General features: G+C 45.1%; 1 protein-coding gene across 1 annotated transcript in view; it reads left to right on the top strand.

The window, feature by feature from the left end:
- The first annotated feature begins 11,221 nt into the window (after positions 1-11,221).
- Positions 11,222-18,190, top strand: part of GLRX3 (glutaredoxin 3) — a 32,474-nt gene continuing 25,505 nt past the window's right edge. Inside the window, exon 1 of the mRNA XM_054035184.1 lies at positions 11,222-11,378. Within this exon, the coding sequence (XP_053891159.1) occupies positions 11,314-11,378 (65 nt within the window). The 5' untranslated portion in view covers positions 11,222-11,313. The remainder of the gene's footprint in view (positions 11,379-18,190) is intronic.

Below are 18,190 nucleotides of genomic sequence, written 5' to 3'. Positions count from 1 at the left end.
GTTACCCTGTTTCCTGTTGTCTCATGATCTCCTTTGCACTTACTCTCACTCCCTCCTTCAACTTTTCCTTAACCTCTCTCTTCTAGCTCTTTGCCTTCACAATACAAGCATGCTGTGTTCTCTCCCAAACTCAAAAACCACCTATGACCCGTCTTGCCTTTTCAGCCACTTCAGTTATTTACTTCCCTCATCTCTAACCTTGTCAGATACTCCACCTACAACTGTTTCTTTGAGTTCTTCTTTTCTATTCGCATCTGTGATCCCCTCCAATCTGGCTTCTACCCTCTCCACTCCACTAAAACTGCTGTCATCAAGATTGCTAACAACTGCAGCATGGCTAAACCTCAGAACCTCTACTTGATTCTCATCCTTTTTTATTTCTCCACTGCTTTTGACACTGTCAGTCATATTTTCCTCCTATGTATTGTCCTCCCTTTCTCGTTCTTGGCTCTGATGACTTTGTCCTCTCCTATTTTTCTCATACTTCTCTGATCATTCCTTCTGTACCTTCTTCTTTGGTGGGTTCTCCTACTCAGCCCTCCCACTTTCCAGGGTGATCTCATAGGGATCCATCCTTGGCCCACTCCTCTTATCTCTCTCCACATCCTTTCCGACTCATCCACTCATCTACCTAATCCACCCATGGCTTCAGTTGCCAATTTTATGCCATTGACTTAGGGCATGGCTACACTTGCGAGTTAGAATGCATTAAAGCAGCCCTGTGCGCTCTAACTCACAACGTGTCCACACTGGCAAGGCACGTAGAGCGTCCGGACTCCGCGGCTAGAGTGCTCCTGGTACTCCACCTCAGCGAGTGGAATAATGTTTGATGCGCCCCTGCTGGAGTGCCGCAGCGCCAGTGTGGACACCCTGGTCTGCTAATGCGCTCTGATTAGCCTCCAGAAGTGTCCCATAATGCCTGTTCTAGCCACTTTGGTCATCACTTTGAACTCTACTGCCCTGCCCTCAGGTGACCAACCGTCAGACCTGCCCTTTAAATTCTCTGGGAATTTTGAAAATCCCCTTCCTGTTTGCTCATGGAGTGCTCTCAGCGAATCTTTCCAGGTGGCCATGCCTCCACGCGCCAGGCGATCTCCAGTATGGAGCAATGGCAAGGTGCTGGACCCCATCAGTGTTTGGGGGAAGGAAGTGTCCAGTCACAGCTGCGGTCCAGTCGTAGGAATTACGATACCTCTGGGCAGATATCAAGGGACATGATGGAAAGGGGCCATGACTGGGACGCACTGCAGTGCAGGGTTAAAGTGAAGGAGCTGCGAAATGCCTTCCGCAAAGCCCGCGAGGCAAACCACTGCTCCGGTGGTGCCCCCGCAACCTGCCATTTCTACAAAGAGCTGCATGCAATACTTGGGGGCGACCCCACCTCCACTCCGAGGACCACCATGGACACTTAAGAGCCGAGTTCAACAAGGCAGGAGGAGGAGGAGGAAAGTGAGAGCGAGGGTGCTGAGAAGGAGGAAGACCTAGATGCATGCAGCCAGGAGCTGTTCTCAAGCCAGGAGGAAGGTAGCCAGTTGCGGCGGCTGGTGCTTGGGGAAGGACAAACACCAGAGGAGGTTCCCGGTAAGCGGCTTTTATTTTGGGAAGGAAGTTATTCGGTGTGGGCTCTTGGGGTGAGGAGGGTTAGGGCTGCATGCATGCCTAGATGCGGAATAGGGCGTTGATGTGCTTTCTCACATTGCGTTAATTGGCCTCAGTGTTCTCTTCAAAGATCTCATCCAGAAGCTGGGCAATGCTCTTGCGCAGGTTTCTTGGTAGAGCCACTGTGGTCCTTGTCCCAGTCAGGCTAACATGTCTGTGCCACTGTGCCGTGAGGGGTGGGGGGACCATTGCTGCACACAGGCAAGCTGCATATGGGCCAGGGTGGAAGCCGCATTGTAGTAGAAGATCCTCCCTTGCTTCCCAGGTCACCCTCAGCAGCGAGATATCTTCCAGGATGAACTCCTGTGGAAAATGTGGGGACAGTGTTCAGAATAGGGGTCCTCTTCAACTGTTGGCTCTCCCCAAGGCACAGAAACCCAGAGGACAGTACAGCCGTGAAACAATCAGTCCCCCTTGACCCTGTGCTTACTCACCATTTTGGGGCTCCCGTGGGTTATGTGGGCTCGCTTTGGGATGGGAAAATTATGCTTTTGTGTAGACTGTGCTTGCCCTTAAGTATAGGGGAATCATTGCTCTGTCTGGTGTGAACAATGCTGCCTCTGTTAAGTGTTGCATTTTGCCTTTACAGATGCAACCTTGAGCTCTCAGGCGTCTGTGTTATCACCAGCCGAAAGACTGCAAAGAATTAGGAAGAGGCCACGTAAAGCAAAGAAGACATGCTGCATGAAGTAATGCAGCAGTCACTTAACGAGAATCTAAAAGGAGTGGAGGGAGAGTGAAAGGAGGATCCGCCAGCAGAATGAGGCGCGCCAGCACAAAAGCGCGGGGTTCCGGCAGCAAAGCACGGATCAGCTGGTAAGCTTCATGGAGCGCCAAGCGGACTCGATCCAGGCGCTCCTAGCCATGCAGGCGGAGGACTAGTGCGCCTGCCCCCCATTGCAGCCCTTGTCCCCAAACTCTTTCCCTTGTGCCCCCATGTCACCTCCAACCCACTTTCCCCAACATCCGGGTTCTTATTGCCACCAGCTGCCTCCAACACCTGTAGCTTCACCACCCAGCCCTGAAAACTACAACCCTTATCCACTGCACTCAACCCACATCATTATAGCCATCCTGAAGTACAGCACTCATTGCACAGCACTCCAGAGAGGAAGGCTGAGTGTGAGAATAGGACATACGCAAGTCTGTGATTGTACCGTTCCCCACCCCTCCGCCTTGCCCTTTCTGTTTCCCAGCAGTTGTGTTTCTTTTCAATAAATGAATTTTCTTTTCAATAAATGGATTTTTTGGCTTTGAAAACATTCTTTATTATTCATAAAGTAAAAGATACCTTAGCCCAGGAAAGCAACGGGCACTGCAAGTCAGCGTAGCAAACACAGATTCCTACTAACATTGGAACCACTGCACTTCACTCCCATGCAGGGCACCAGACATTACTGGTGGCTTTCAGCCTCAAATTGCTCCCTCAAGGCATCCCTAATCCTTTCAGCCCTGTGCTGGGCCCCTCTAATAGCCCTGCTCTCTGGCTGTTCAAATTCAGCCTCCAGGTGTTGAACCTCCGAGTTCCATGCCTGAATGAATGTTTCACCCTTCCCTTCACAAATGTTATGGAAGGTACAGCACATGGATATAACCGTGGGGATGTTGTCATCGGCCAGATCCAGCTTCCCATACAGAGAGCGCCAGCGTCCCTTTAAACATCCAAAAGCACAGTCCGCAGTCATTCTGTACTGGCTCGGCCTGTTGTTGAACCACTCCTTGCTGCTGTTAAGGCTCCCTGTGTAGGGTTTCATGAGCCATGGCATTAAAGGGTAAGTGGGGTCTCTAAGGATCACAATGGGCATTTCGACTTCACCTATGGTGATCATCTCATCTGGGGAAAATGTCCCAGCTTGCAGCTTCCTCAACAGGCCAGTGTTCCGAAAGATGTGTGCGTCATGCACCTTTCTGGGCCAGCCTGCGTTAATGTCAATGAAACGCCCATGGTGATCCACAAACGCCTGGAGAACCATAGAGAAATACCCCTTCCGATTAATGTACTCAGAGGCTAGGTGGGCTAGTGCCAGAATTGGAATATGCATCCCATCTATCGCCCCTCCGCAGTTAGGGAAACCCATTTGTGCAAAGCCAGCCACAAGGTCATGCACGTTACCCAGAGTCATGGGTCTTCTGAGCAGGATGCGAATAATGGCCCTGCAAACTTGCATCAACACGATTCCAACGGTTGACTTTCCCACTCCAAACTAGTTAGCGACCGATCGGTAGCTGTCTGGAGTTGCCAGCTTCTAGATTGCAATAGCCACCCACTTCTCCACCGGCAGGGCAGCTCTCAATCTCGTGTCCTTGTGTCGCAGGATGGGGGCAAGCTCCTCACACAGTCCCATGAAAGTGGCTTTTCTCATCCGAAAGTCCTGCAGCCACTGCTCGTCATCCCAGACTTGCAGGACGATGTGATCCCACCACCTAGTGCTTGTTTCCTGGGTCCAAAAGCGGTGTTCCACTGTGGTGAGCATGTCCGTGAATGTCACAAGCAATCTCGTGTCGTATGCGTTACTCGAGTAGATATCATCATCGGAGTCCTCACTGTCAGTTTGGATCTTAAGGAATAACTTGACTGCCAAACGTGACGTGCTGGCGAGACTTGTCAGCATATTCCTCAGCCGTTCGGGCTCCATTCCCGCAGACTGAAAGGGAAGACAGAACGTGCAGTACAAAAACCATTGAAAGATGGAGCCAAATGTGGACGGAAGCACAGGGATTCCTGGGATGTGAACCGATGCATCACAGGGTGTTGGGACAGGACCTAGAATGCCCCGCCCTCCCTGTCCCCTTCCCACAAGCCACAGCACCAGAATGGGAAGAGGTGCTCTGTGGGATAGCTGCCCATAATGCACCGCTCCCAATGCCGCTGCAAGTGCTGCAAATGTGGCCGCGCCAGTGCGCTTGCAGCTGTCAGTGGGGACAGACTGCAGCGCTTTCCCTACTGCGCTCTACGAAGGCTGACTCCCCATTCCCATTGACATTAATAGGGTCAGGATTTCATCTGGTATGTCTAAAGCTGAAATCCTGCTTTCCCTTCCAGAATCTTCCCGCTCTTCTCTTTTTCTGTCAATGTGCACTGCAAAACCATTTCCCAGTCACCAAAACCCATGCTTCTATCCACACCCAAATATTCTCTTTGATACTTCCCTTTCTCTCACCTTGAACTTCCAGGCTGTGTCAAAATATGGCTTTCTTCCTCGATAGCCTCTGTCAACAAAGATTTCTTCACTCTGTTGACTTCTCCATTTTGACTGTTGCCATTGTCTTCTCCCTGGCCCCTCTGACATCCACATGGACCCCACCCCCAGTCCATTTATAATGTGCTTTCTAGGATTACCCTCTTTGCCCATCATCCCCATCATGTCACTAACCTCTCCCATCAGCACCATCTCTCCTTTTCCTCCTCCTCAAGTTCATTCCCCAGCACACTGGGGGAGTGCTCCCTGCTACCAACCTCTGTGTAGCATTGTGTGTACTGTTTCTGATCCTGGAGTCGCTGTGGAGAGGGGGCAGGACCATGGTCTCACCCCCATTTCTACCCATCTCTGCCTCTTTTGGGGTATCAAGTTACCTTTGGGAAGTAATGAGGGAACAGCCCATGGACTCCCCTGACTGCAATTCTGCCTGGAGGATCTTGCAAGAGGGGAAGGCTCCTTACATGCTCATCACCTCCTCATTGTGTATCCTATAAGGTCAAGACCCTAAGTCAAGGAAATAAAGTTGCCAATAAAAGTCAGCATTTTTTATAAAGAAGTACTCATTTGTCTTTGAAAGTGTGTACTCTTTTCGCCCTGTGATAGCTGATTACTATTTTGTAATGAGAGTGATCCAGGTTTGTACAGTTAGGTAGACTCACTAGTTCAGAAAATCAAGATGTCTTGTGTGTGTGTGTGTGTGTGTGTGTGTGTGTGTGTGTGAAAACGTTAACAAAAATAGTGTTTTTAATAGGTTTGTATAAATGAGATCCCAGATTAATGCTTAATAAACAGTGTTTTGGAGTAAGACCATGAATATGTTCCTATTAGTGGTGCATATAATTTACCAGAATTGGAACAGGAAGTAACATGATAGAGTTAAAAAAAAGTGGAGTTATGTAGGAGCCCTTCTTACATCTATATAGTTTAATTTTACATATTTTATCATACAAGTACTGAGAAATAATATTTCTATGTACAATATAACATTGTATCTGCCTTGAGTTATTGTTAACCATAACATTATGAATTTCTCCCAGGATTTTTATTTCTTCTCCTCTGTGAACTGGAATTACATATACCTCTGTCCATTGTGATGTCTTTGTCTGGGGTTGTGTCAGGGAAGTGGTTTCAAGACCTAATAGCCAAAGAAATACATTGTATTTACCTGATCCACATAAAAATGATGATTCCTTGCTGTGTATAAAACTAGGATTCTGTCTAATTGTGTTCATTTTTAATGGGAATTCCTAGCTTGAATATAATAAAATAAAACCTGTGTCTGTCAGGAATATGTTTCAGTGCTTCAAAGGGCACTATAATATCATTATTAGTAAATGTTTGCAATATACAATTCTTTGTAGACTTAGTTATTCATGCTCAGAGAAAAATTAGTAAAACAGTCCAGAGTAACTACCTATTTTAAGAGATTTTGCATCTTTAATTTTTTTATCTCTGAGTTTGATACTGACTCTGTAATTGGGTTCTGTGTGACTTGAGGGGAGTAGTAGATCAGCTGGGAACGATGGGAGGTTTGCCAGATTAATTTGGCCTGCTGCCTGTTGTTCAATCTGGAGCCATTGAAGTCCTGGGTTTCCCTGGGATCATGCTGCCAAACACTCCATATGGGATGCCCAGAAATATAGCCTAAGTTAGGGAGATTTAGTTCTCCCATGTCTCAATGGGCCTATACATTTTTAACAGCAATTCTTGTTTTTTGCCTACCAAATGAACCTTGAAAAGGTCTTGTGAAGCTTATTAAAGAATGAGGTTTTAAATTCTCTGAAACAGTTGTGGTTGACATAGGAGATTAGGGAGGATATTTATTTTGAGAAGCAACAGCCTTCCTATAACTGTTATGGGGAGATTCATTCCTAAAATTTAACAGCATGGGATTAATTTTCAGTTTTTGAATTAGGTTTAAGATCACTTTAGCCCTCAAATATTTATTCCATCTTGGGGGGATTTAAATTGGGCCACTATTTCAGGTTGAAATCTTCCACAGATTTGTTTAAATTCAGTATGTAAACTGAACACTAGCCAAATGATAGTTGTACTGGGGAATGAGGGACTTGATTGTATAGTAAACACCAAGAGTTCATTGGACTACAATGCCATTTTATAATCTCACTGCTAACTCATATTCATTTCAAGTACTTTGAAACATGTCATAGTTTCCACAAATGGCCCAATTACTAGATAAAATAGTTGTGGGGACAGAGAGTCTCTTTGTCAGGTTCCATTTGATTAAAAGGGAAAGACATATTTTACCATTAATAAACAGATTTGTTTGTTGGATGGTGTATTTTGGTCTTATAAAGGTCTTAATTGTGTCCCAGGCCACTCTACACAGTCGAATGCCCTTTTTTCCCCTTTAAAAAAAATCCATAAAAGAGCTGAAATCCTGACAGGAGAGTGGTGATTAGCCCGCTGATGTAGGGGAAAGGCACTTGAGTAAGTGTGTACATGCAATATTCCTTATAATTTTTTTTCCCCATTTTCATGAAACCCCATCTCCCTCCCTCCCACCATCTTTCCTCCCCATTTAAAAATAGCACACACCCCACCTATAATTTTAGAAAACAAACATATTGAGTTTTCGTTGCTTTACAGATCTAATGCTACAAAATAAAATATTAGGGAATAAATTAAAACAGAGTGGTGGTCTGATTACACAATCCACATCAGCCTAGTGTCCTGTGGTTGGTCAGAGGTAGAACAAACAGCGGTAGAGTCAGCATCTGTTATTCACTTACTCGGCTTGCTGGGCTCGGCAAGGGCATGTGGAGTACTTTGTTTATCTGAACAGAGAGGTCCATTTTATCCTCTTGAGAGATCTCAATGAAACTTTCATAGAGATACTGTGCAATCCTCTCCTGAAGATTTCTAGGGATGGCAGCCTTGTTTCTTTCACGGCAATTGGAGATTTCCCATACCACTCTACGATGAGTTTGCCTGGCACCATGTCAGTAAACAAGTTAGCAGTATATGGCCACAGGTGGCTTTGGGACACCAGTAGCAGCTGGGTCCTCTATGACTTTGTCATCCCCAGGAGTGAGATATCATCCAAAATCACCATTGCCTGTGAAAACAATGCCAGTATTTATTAGACTTTTTTTATGCCCATACCCAGGGAGTGGCACCCAATGTTTATAGCTTTCATGGAACAGAACACCCCCATTCCTCCCCACTAGGCCATACTCAACATGATTTGAGCTGCAGAGTGGTGCTGTAGTGAGGTGCTCCAAAGCTAAAGTGTCAATAAGCATTTTCTATTTATGGGAATAATGTACGGGAGTTTTGAGACTTATCTTTCCTTGATTGTTGTGATTGTAAAGCTAATGGTGCATCTGTATATTTTAATCAACAGCTTCTGGCATGATGGTCTTGTTGGGTGCCCTCTCCATGCCTGCTCAACATCTGACCCTGATCAGGAGGAGAAATAAGAGATTTAGGGAGGATATGTTCTGCAAGATCCTCCAATTCTTTACAGCTTCAGACTATAAGTGCAGTGCTTGGAGAGCCCATCTGAACATGACCATGGAGAAGGACCAAGAATGGAGAGAATGGTTGCTGCAGGAGAGGCAAAAGGACCGAGACGCATCAGGAAATACGCCAGGACATAATGGCTTTGCTCAGGGAATAAACTCAAATGTTGCAGAGTATTATTGACATACATGCCCAAACTCAGCAAACTTTCCAGTCCTTGGAGAATTCCATGGTTGCACTCCCTATTTCCCCCAACATTCCACATGGGGCACCATGATGTACCTCCTTACCCCTACCTTTCCATGTTGGACAACAGAGAATAATACCTGCACGTGTACCGATTTGAAAAAAACACAGGTTGGTGTATATGTAATCTACTATACGGTTGTAGCTTTTATATACATGGTCATAAATGTTCACTATTTACTTCCATTTTCAGTTAGGATTTTATAATTTACTCTGTATAGTGTTGGTAAAAGTTTTTTAACCTTGTATATGTTTGTTTGCCCTTTCATTTTATTTCCCGTTTATTTGCACATAATCAAGTTCTGTTTTTGGATACACTGAGCATCTATATTAGTTTGCAGCAAGCATTACCGAATTCATAGGTGGAAGTAAAGATCCACGCATATTTATGACTCTACACCAAGCATTACAGAATTCGTAGTGGGAGGCAAAAACCCACGCATACTTAATCGACAGTACTCCTGTGGCTGACTCTTACAATGGTCATTTAAGACCTACCTCAGCAGCAAAGCTCCTCAGCCCTCGTGTATGGCTGTTCAATTTCATCAGACAGCTGGTCCACCTTGCCCCTCTGCCCTGGAAACAGCTTTTCCCCTTCGTTTCATGTATATGATCCAGTACACCACAAGCAGCTATAACCTTGGGGATATTTTTCTCACTGAGAGCCAATCTAGTGAGTAACACTGCCAGCATCCCTTCAGTCTACCAAAAGCACATTGAGTAGTCGTTCTGCACCTGATGAGCCAGTAGTTGAATCTTTCCTTGGCACCATCAAGGTGACCAGCGTACAGCTGCATGAGCCAAGGGAGCAAGGAGCAGGCTGCATCCCCCAGAATCACTATTGGCATTTCAACATCACCAATGGTAATCTGCTGACTGTGGAAGAATGTTCCTGCTTGCAGCTTTTTGAAAAGTCCTGTATTTCTTAAAGATGCAAGCATCATTCACCTGCCCTGAGTGGCCCACCTCCATATGAGTGAAGTGTCCCCAGTGAACAATACACTTGCATAACCTTGGAAAGTATCCCTTTCTGCTGATGTACTCAGTGGCAAGGTGGGCTGGTGCCAGAATAGGGGTATGTGTGCCATCTATCACTGCACTGCAGTCAAGGAGCCCCTTGCTGCAAATCTAGCCACTATTTCTTGCACATTGCCAAGAGTCACAGTCCTGCATAGCAGGAGATGTGTCATGGCCTTACGCACTTGGATAACAATCCATGGATTTTCCAACTCCAAACTGATAGTCCAGTGGCCAATAACAATCTGCCATTGCAAGCTTCCAGAGTGATTGCCATTTGCTTCTCCACTGTCCATACAGTTCTCATTTTGGTGCCTCTGTGCTGCAGGTTTGCATACAGCTCCAGAAATGTGGCTGTGAAACCTGAGGCATTAAAATAATGTAATTATTGGAAATATTCTACACAACTTCATGTAGACCGGTGGATCAATTCATTCTCAACATATATTTGAGAGATCTTATGACCTCAAGCAGGACAAGTGGGAATCTTTCCCCAACATCTGGAATCTGAGAGGTGAATATTTCCCTGTATAGAAGGATCCCGTATGTACCGTACATGACAGAGTCTTACTTCTTCGGATGGTAGATTGAGATGTATGTTTTGGAGAGAGCGGGAGAAATGATGACAATGAGGGGCGGGGAATAGTGCTGGATCATAGAAGAGTAGGACAGAAAGGGGCCTCAATAGGTAATTTAGTCCAGTTCCCTGCCCTAGACCATTCCTGACTGGTGTTTAGCTAACCTGTTCTTAAAGAAAACCTCCAATGATGGAGATTCCACGACCTTCCTCAGCAATTTGTTCCAGTGCTTAACCACCCTGACCGTTAAGAAGTTTTTTTCTAATGTCCAACAGCATTGGCCTGCTAAACCCAGGGGTGTGAGTTCAATCCTTGAGGGGGCCATTTAGGGATCTGGGGCAAAAATCTGTCTGGGATTGGGCCTACTTTGAGCAGGGGGGTGGACTAGATGACCTCCTGAGGTCCCTTCCAACCCTGATATTCTATGATAATGAACCTAAACCTTCCTTGAAATTTAAGCCCATTGCTTCTTGTTCTACCCTCAAATGTTACAGAGAATAATTTTTCACCCTCCTCTTTATAAGAACCTTTTACGTATTTGAAAACTGTCATCGTGTCCCCTCTCAGTCTTCTCTTCTCCAAACTAAAGAAACCCTATTTTTTAATCTTCCCTCATAGGTCATGTTTTCTAGCCCTTCAATCATTCCGGTTCCTCTCCTCCGGACTTTCCCCAATTTGTCCACATCCTGCCTGAACCGCGGCGACCAGAACCGGACACAATAGTCCCGCTCTCCTGGCCAGCTCTGACCCAGGCTGGGTGATGGCACGTTTCGTGCTGGGCAAACCCTATGCGCGCTCCGCTTTCGCTTTGTAAAAATCAACAGCGTCACCGTTCCCGCGAGAAAACTGCTGACCTGCACCTCCCCCCACCCGCGCCGCCAGCCCGGCCCGGCCCCGCGGCCGATCGCCCCGCCCCGCCCCGCCCCGTCCCGGGACAGCCGCGCTCCGGGCCTCCCTCCCCCACGGGAACGGCGGCACGTTCCGCGCATGCGCAGAGGAAGTGGGGTCGCCTAGCGGAGCATGCGCGGAGGCAGAGAGGGTTCGCTCTGAGGGAGGGCGGATCGCTCTGCTGACCGGTTGCACGTGCCCCGCCTGGCCGCAGCGCCGGCGACAGACTAGTTCCAGCCATGGCTGCGCTGGCCGAGGTGGGCTCCGCCGGGCACTTCCGGGAGCTGCTGCAGCAGAAGGGCAAGTACGTGCGGCTGGCGCCGGCTCCGAGCGGTAGCGTCAGGCCCCAGGGGCCCGGCCCGGGGAGGCAGCGGCTTTGTCATCGGGGAGTCGGAGCCAGGCTGTGGGGAAGGAGGGGGCGGGTGTTGTTCCCTGGGGGAGGCGCGTTCTTTGTGCGGGGGAGGCCTGCCCGGGCCCACGGGGTCACTGACTCCCCCCGGAGGAGGGGGTCCACTAACCGCCCGCTGTTGCCGCCTTCTCCCCTGGGGGCGTCATTAATCCCCGCCCATTACTAATCCCCCCCCTCCATTTCCTTGCCCTGCCCCCTTGGGACATCCACCCCAGCCTAATGCATTGGCCTGGGCATTGGGATACTTGGTTTGCCCTTCCTGGCTCTGCTTGTGAATTTGGGCAAAACACTTAATCCCACAGTGCTTTTTAGGCCTGGTCTACACTAGTAATTTACACTGGTATAGTTACATCTCTCAGGGGTTTGAAAAAAATCAACACCGTCCTAATCCCTGGTGTAGACAGCACTAGATCGACAGAAAAATTCTTCTGTTGATGTAGGCCTTCTTCTGTCTGCATTAGACCTTACAGTAGCACAGCTGTACTGATACAGCTGTGCTGCTGTAAGATCTCCTGTGTAGCAGCTCTATGCTGACAGGAAAGCATCTCCCACTGACAGTGCTGTGCAAACCGGCGTGTCTGCTGGTGTAATTTATGTTGCTGAGAGGGGTGGCTTTTTTACACTCCTGAGCAACAGAAATTATACTGACAAAAGTGCTAGGGTAGATATCGCCTTAACTACTGCCTCTCAGAGAGGTGGATTACCTATGCTGATGTCAGAACCTCTCCTGTTGGTGTAGGTCAGGGGTCTCAAACTCAAATGACCACGAGGGCCACATGAGGACTAGTACACTGGCCTGAGGACTGCATTTACTGACACCTCCCCCCTGCTGCCCTCTACTCCGCCCCTGCCCCGCCTCTTCCCACCCCTTCTATGCCCCCATTCCAACCCCTTCCTTGAAATCCCCACCCCAACTCTGCCCCCTGCCTGCCCCCAGGGGGTGCAGGAGGGGTGTGGTGGGGCCCAGGGCAGGAGGGGTGCTGGATGTGGCGGGGTTCAGGGCAGGGGTCTCGGGGCAGGGGGTCGGGGTGCAGCAGGGGTCTCGGGGCAGGGGGTCGTGGTGCAGCAGGGGTCTTGGGGCAGTGGGTTGGGGTGCAGTGGGGGCTCAGGGAAGTGGGTCGGGGTGCAGCAGGGGATTGGGGTGCAGAAGGGGTGTGGAGTGCGGCAGAGGGTTCGGCTGCAGGAGGGGTTTGGGAGGCAGGCTCTGGCCCGACACATGCTGGGGGCAGGGCAGGCTCCCTGCCTGCCTGCTCTGCCCCGGCGCCGCTCTGGGAAACCGACGGAACCTGGGGAAGGAGGGATGTGTGTGGCTGTTGCTTCAGGCACCGCCCTCAGCAGCTCCCATTGGCTGGGAACGGAACCGTGGCTGCACTGTTTTAAGAGTAGACATATCCTAAGGCTTGGCCTACTCTAGGAAATTAGGTTGGTATAAATGTGTCGCTCAGGGATGTGAAAAATCCACACCCCTGAGCTATGCAGTTAAATTTACCTAACCCTCTGTGAAGACCGCTCTCAGAGAGCTGGATTATCTATGCCACCAGGATAATCCCTCCCATCAGTGTAGGTAGCATCTTCACTGAAATACTGCAGTCACCCACGAAAGCTTATGCTCCAATACTTCTGTTAGTCTATAAGGTGCCACAGGACTCTTTGTCGCTTTTTACAGATCCAGACTAACACGGCTACCCCTCTGATACTTGAGTGGTGTAGTTGTGCTGCTTCAGCGTTTTAAGTGTAGACAAGCCCTTAGTTTGCACATCTGTAAAAGGGTCATAATGCTTGCATTCTATTTAAAGGACAGTGTCAACTCAGTCAAATTTCAACCTTATTTCCTTACATTAATAATACTTTTTGATTACTACATTGAAATAATTTAGAAATCCAGTTTACACTTTTATTTTTGAAGGTTTTTTTCTAACTTTCTTAGATTGGACAAGGAAAATCAGTGAAGTCAGTTTCACTTTTATGTTCCCAGTGCTGCAATGTTTGTAGAGTCCTGCAAATCGGCGGATATCTGCTTTATATCCGTAGACATCCACATCTGTGGATCATTTTGCAGATCGGATGCGGATACAGATTTTGTATCCATGCAGGGCTCTAAATGTTTGTACTGCTGACATTGCAAGGGAATGATCTTGTGTTTAACAACAACCGATTTCAAGTTTGCTTTTTTTTTTCTAATGGAAGCATTTCTATCTTTTTGTTTCTGTAAAAAAAAAATAAAAATTAAAGAATCTAAACTTTGGGGCAAATTAAATTTTTCTAGTGCTGTGCTAATTTTTGTACAGTTGTATGAGATTTTTAGATTGAAGACATGAGAAATGTGAAAGTGCTGTTCTATTAAAGATTAAAATTAATCTTAAAATAGGGATGTATACTTTCACACAGTGAACAGGAATGGTACAACTGCGTTGGTGTTTCACAACCCCAAATAGGTTTTTTCTACATCTCAACGCTATGTGAAAACTTTAAAACTTGAGTTTTCAATGAACACTTTAAACTCAATACTGGCAGCATATTTACATGTATATTAACAGATTTTTTTCAAGAGCACAAACCTGGAAGATGGCTTTTATGAGCAGACCTCTGTCTCTGTGTGAAGAAAAAGTCAGCCTGTGTGAATAAGCTTGCAGGATTGATGCCTAGCAGTGTGTCTTGTTCTGTACAAAATAGAAGAAAACATGGAACTGGATCCATAAAAGGACTTATGTGCCTAACTGCCACATTAGGCGCCAGAATCCATCATTTAGATCCTTAGGCCCCTGCTCAGCTGTTGTCTAGCCCTGTAAGTGCTTAAATTCCCTAGGCATCTAAATTTTTACTGGTGCAAAGTGCAAAGCTGTCTAAATCTTGATGCCAACTAACTTTTGCCAAAGCCTTGGTATGATTCAAAACTAGGTGTTCCCCCCCCACCATTGGAGCACAATCTGGGACACGTGCTCAGAGCATGGTTGATTTTCATGGGGGGAGGGATAGCTCAGTGGTTTGAACATTGGCCTGCTAAACCCAGGGTTGTGAGTTCAATCTTTGAGGGGGCCACTTAGGGATCTGGGGTAAAATCAGTACTTGGTCCTGCTAGTGAAGGTCCCTTCCAGTTCTAGGAGATGGGATATCTCCATTAATTTATTTATTTATTTTATAATTTAGAAGACAGCCAAGGAAGAAGCAGTGTCCACCTTCGATCCAATAGCTGAGTAGTTAATGCATTCACGTGGGAGACCCAAGTTCAAATCCTTGCTCCAAATCAGGCGGTGTGGGAAATTAAACTTGTTTCCTACATTTGGTCTGTGCTCTAGGCACTGGGGTAATGGATGTTTCTCCCCCTTAGGCATTAGACGTAGCAGGACTGAGCATACATCTCCTTTGTGTTTACCCAGTGATCCCCTCTCTGTGGAGCTTATAGCTTAAACAAACAGGCAATTTGCTAGAGAAGTTTACAGCAGAATTCTGACAAAACTTAAGGATTAATAGAAATATTTCCCTAGCCTAAAAAAAATGTTTTTATAAAACAAATACCTGTCAGTTCTTACAGAGCAGGGGTTCTCAAACTGGGCATCATGATCCCTCAGGGGGTTACGAGGTAATTACATGGGGGTTGCGAGCTGTCAACCTCCACCCCAAACCCCACTTCACCTCCAGCATTTATAATAGTGTTAAATATTAAAAAAAAGTGTTTTTAATTTATAAGGGGGGGGTCTCACTCAAAGGCTTGCTGTATGAAAGGGGTCACCAGTTCAAAAGTTTGAGAACTACTGTTATAGAATAACTATACAGGAGATCTTACAGTGGCACAGCTGTGTCGGTACATCTGTGCCACTGTAAGGTCTCTAGTGTAGACATAGCCTTGTACCGCTAATTCAGTTACTTTTTGAACAGTTACTGATTGAACAAAACAACACATTTTGGAAAATGTTGATTTCACAAAAGGTTGAAAAGATAAATATTCTAATGAAACTGATTAAATGGTTATTTGATTATAAATATTTATATTTACTGGCAAGTTATATTATGGAATAACCACAAACTTCATAATATGTTTATGGAAAAGTTTTAATTAAATCTTTGTTTTCAGAGTGGATTTGTATGATGATATAACAAGAATTAAGCAGTCCTATAAATCTCCTTCTTAATTCTAGTTTTGACTAAATGATATGTTAAAATGGTGACACTATGTGCTGAAAAAAAATTGTGCTATGTTAGAAAGTGACTTTGAATATTTATAATTTAAAGATTGTTTACACTGTAGCACAGTACAATGATAAACACAAACGTAAATAGCATCATAATGGAAGATGGAGCCATCACCTTTAGAACTGCCTATTTGGAGAACGTTGTGTCATCACTTTCTGTACTGGTTCTGGAATATATGGAACAAAATCCAAATATTTTATGTTCTGCAGTTCTTTTGCAAGCATAACTCCCTCGAATCCCCTCCTTTACTTAAGAGGGAGCTGTAACTGCAGTATTTGGCCTTAAGTGAATACCCCAAAAGTTTTGTAGACAATACATGGTGTATATATCTATATTTTTCTCTGGACTCAATTAAAGTAACAGCTGTGATATAAAATAGACAAAACCAAGACCAAGAATATTAAAACAGTACTGGAGGTCATCCCCATAAAGCATCCCTCGTTGCAGGCTTTTTTTTTCCATAGCAAGGGAAAGGAAGTTATGAAGGACACACATGTTGTATATTAAAAAAAAAAGTTTCCTGGTTATCTCTGGATGACAGTAGAGTCAAATATGTACTGTCTTGAGTCCAGTGTGCACTTTGTATCTGGAGTCATGATGCACTTTCAGGCAGTTGACCCTCTTGATTTCCCCAATGTTTTGAGTTACTCTATCTTGCTATTCTCTCAGGCTTGTCTAAAAAGTTTAGTAACTGAAAGGCAGATTAATTGCAACTCTGTTTAAAACAAAAATAAAATATGAGGGGGGTAAGCATTCTGTTTTCACAATGTTTTCATTAAGTGCACATTAAATTAAAACCAATTGCAATATTAATAACATGGTTGAGGATAATCTTGTCAAATAATTACTGTTCCATTCAAAGGGGCTAGAATTACTCAGCCATGTGGTTCTTACTCCTGTACGGCTCACAAGGTGACACTCATCTGATAAGATGTACCCCTACCATACTGATTAATTTAAATTGGACATGTGGGAAATTCTGCTTGGCAGCTCAGGAATGAGAGAATTCTCTGCTGTGCTTCAGTAGTGGGAAAGAAAGTGTATCAAATTATTAAATAGCATTTTGGGCTTAATACATTGTTTAGTATCTAGCTGTATTGCTATATACATCTTTTTTCCCCTTTGATTTTTATTTATTTTTTTTCACACTGAATTGAAGGACTTCATTTTCCCCTTACAGTTTTGCAGATCAAGATCCACCACATGTGTTTCAGGGATTTCTTACGGTGTCCAATCAAGCATAGGATTGTCGTTGCAAATACAGACTGGAACAACTGCATTGTAAATTGAATTTCTGGAAACCAAATTCTAATAATTTAATTGATCAGAACACTTTATGCTGCTCCATAACTAATATAGTGGTAGCATAGAAACTTGAAGTCAAGTTTCTCCTATATTTAATCTTTTTTTGGTAATGCTTTTGGTGTAAAGTCATGGAAGTAGTGATTATGGCTTTCTCATCTTCTTAGTGTTTGTATACACCTGAGAGTAGCAGGTATTGGAAAGGAAACCTACCTTTCCTTGGCTTTAAGTGTTAGTACTTATACTCATTATTTGGGCCCTGATCCTGTGCTGAAACTGCATGATCTGCATTGACTCCAGTAGAGTCCTGTGTGGGCTCGGGTCATTCCACATCATTGTGTCTTTTTTTCCTAGCTCATAGAGGTCCTGGTCTATGACTAGAGCTCATAGGCGCTATGGTAATATAAATAATAATTGTCAGTCTAGGGCTGGGGGATTGAACAGCTTTGAGTATAATGTATGGGATTTGCAATGTGATGTTTTATATTAAATTCCTTAACGAGTTAGTATTTTGTCTATTTCAAAATAAAATTATAAATTGTTGTACAGCTTTCAATGGCATAATGTTTGGTATGTCTTGTGATTTTTATACATTTAGAGTATTATTAAGAACTTATTGTCATTTCAGATATATCACAGACATCTTAATGTTTTTCAGCTTTGATGTCAGTAGTATTTCTCAGAAATCCATATTATGGGAGAAGTCCTTTATCTTGGGTAGAATTACACAGCCTTCGCTAAAGAAGTTGGAATTTATATTCCTGATTAGTTGTCCTGTCCAGCTATATTAATCTTCCTTAACAATTCACTTATTCTGCTGAAAATAGTTTAAGAAAGCTAACAGTAAAGCATAGGAATAACGATACTGTCTCTGACAGTGATCTGCACTGGATGTTTTTGGGGAAGGTGTAAGAAACCTTGTTGTGGACAACTATTGAATAACTGGCCCACAGACAAAGTTTCTTCCTAGTTCTCATTAGTTAGAAGTTAGTTTATGCCCTGAAACATGAGGGTTTATATCCCTTTTTTAAAAATTTCCTGGCTGAGATAACTCTGAATGTTCTCATTATCCATGTAAATGCCCACTTTTTTTAAACCTACAGTTCTTGGGCCCAATGTCTGGTGGCTTTGAGTCCAAAGGGTAGCTTTGTGTTGGGGAGGGTGCGGGGTTCAGTTTTGCATCTTTTGTTATCTTGTATACTCCTCATCTCCCT

Source organism: Malaclemys terrapin, chromosome 7 (genome assembly GCF_027887155.1).
Source record: "Malaclemys terrapin pileata isolate rMalTer1 chromosome 7, rMalTer1.hap1, whole genome shotgun sequence".
NCBI classification, from domain to species: domain Eukaryota; kingdom Metazoa; phylum Chordata; order Testudines; family Emydidae; genus Malaclemys; species Malaclemys terrapin.
The sequence above is the reverse complement of the archived record's forward strand: the minus strand, read 5'-3'. Positions and strand labels throughout refer to the sequence as shown.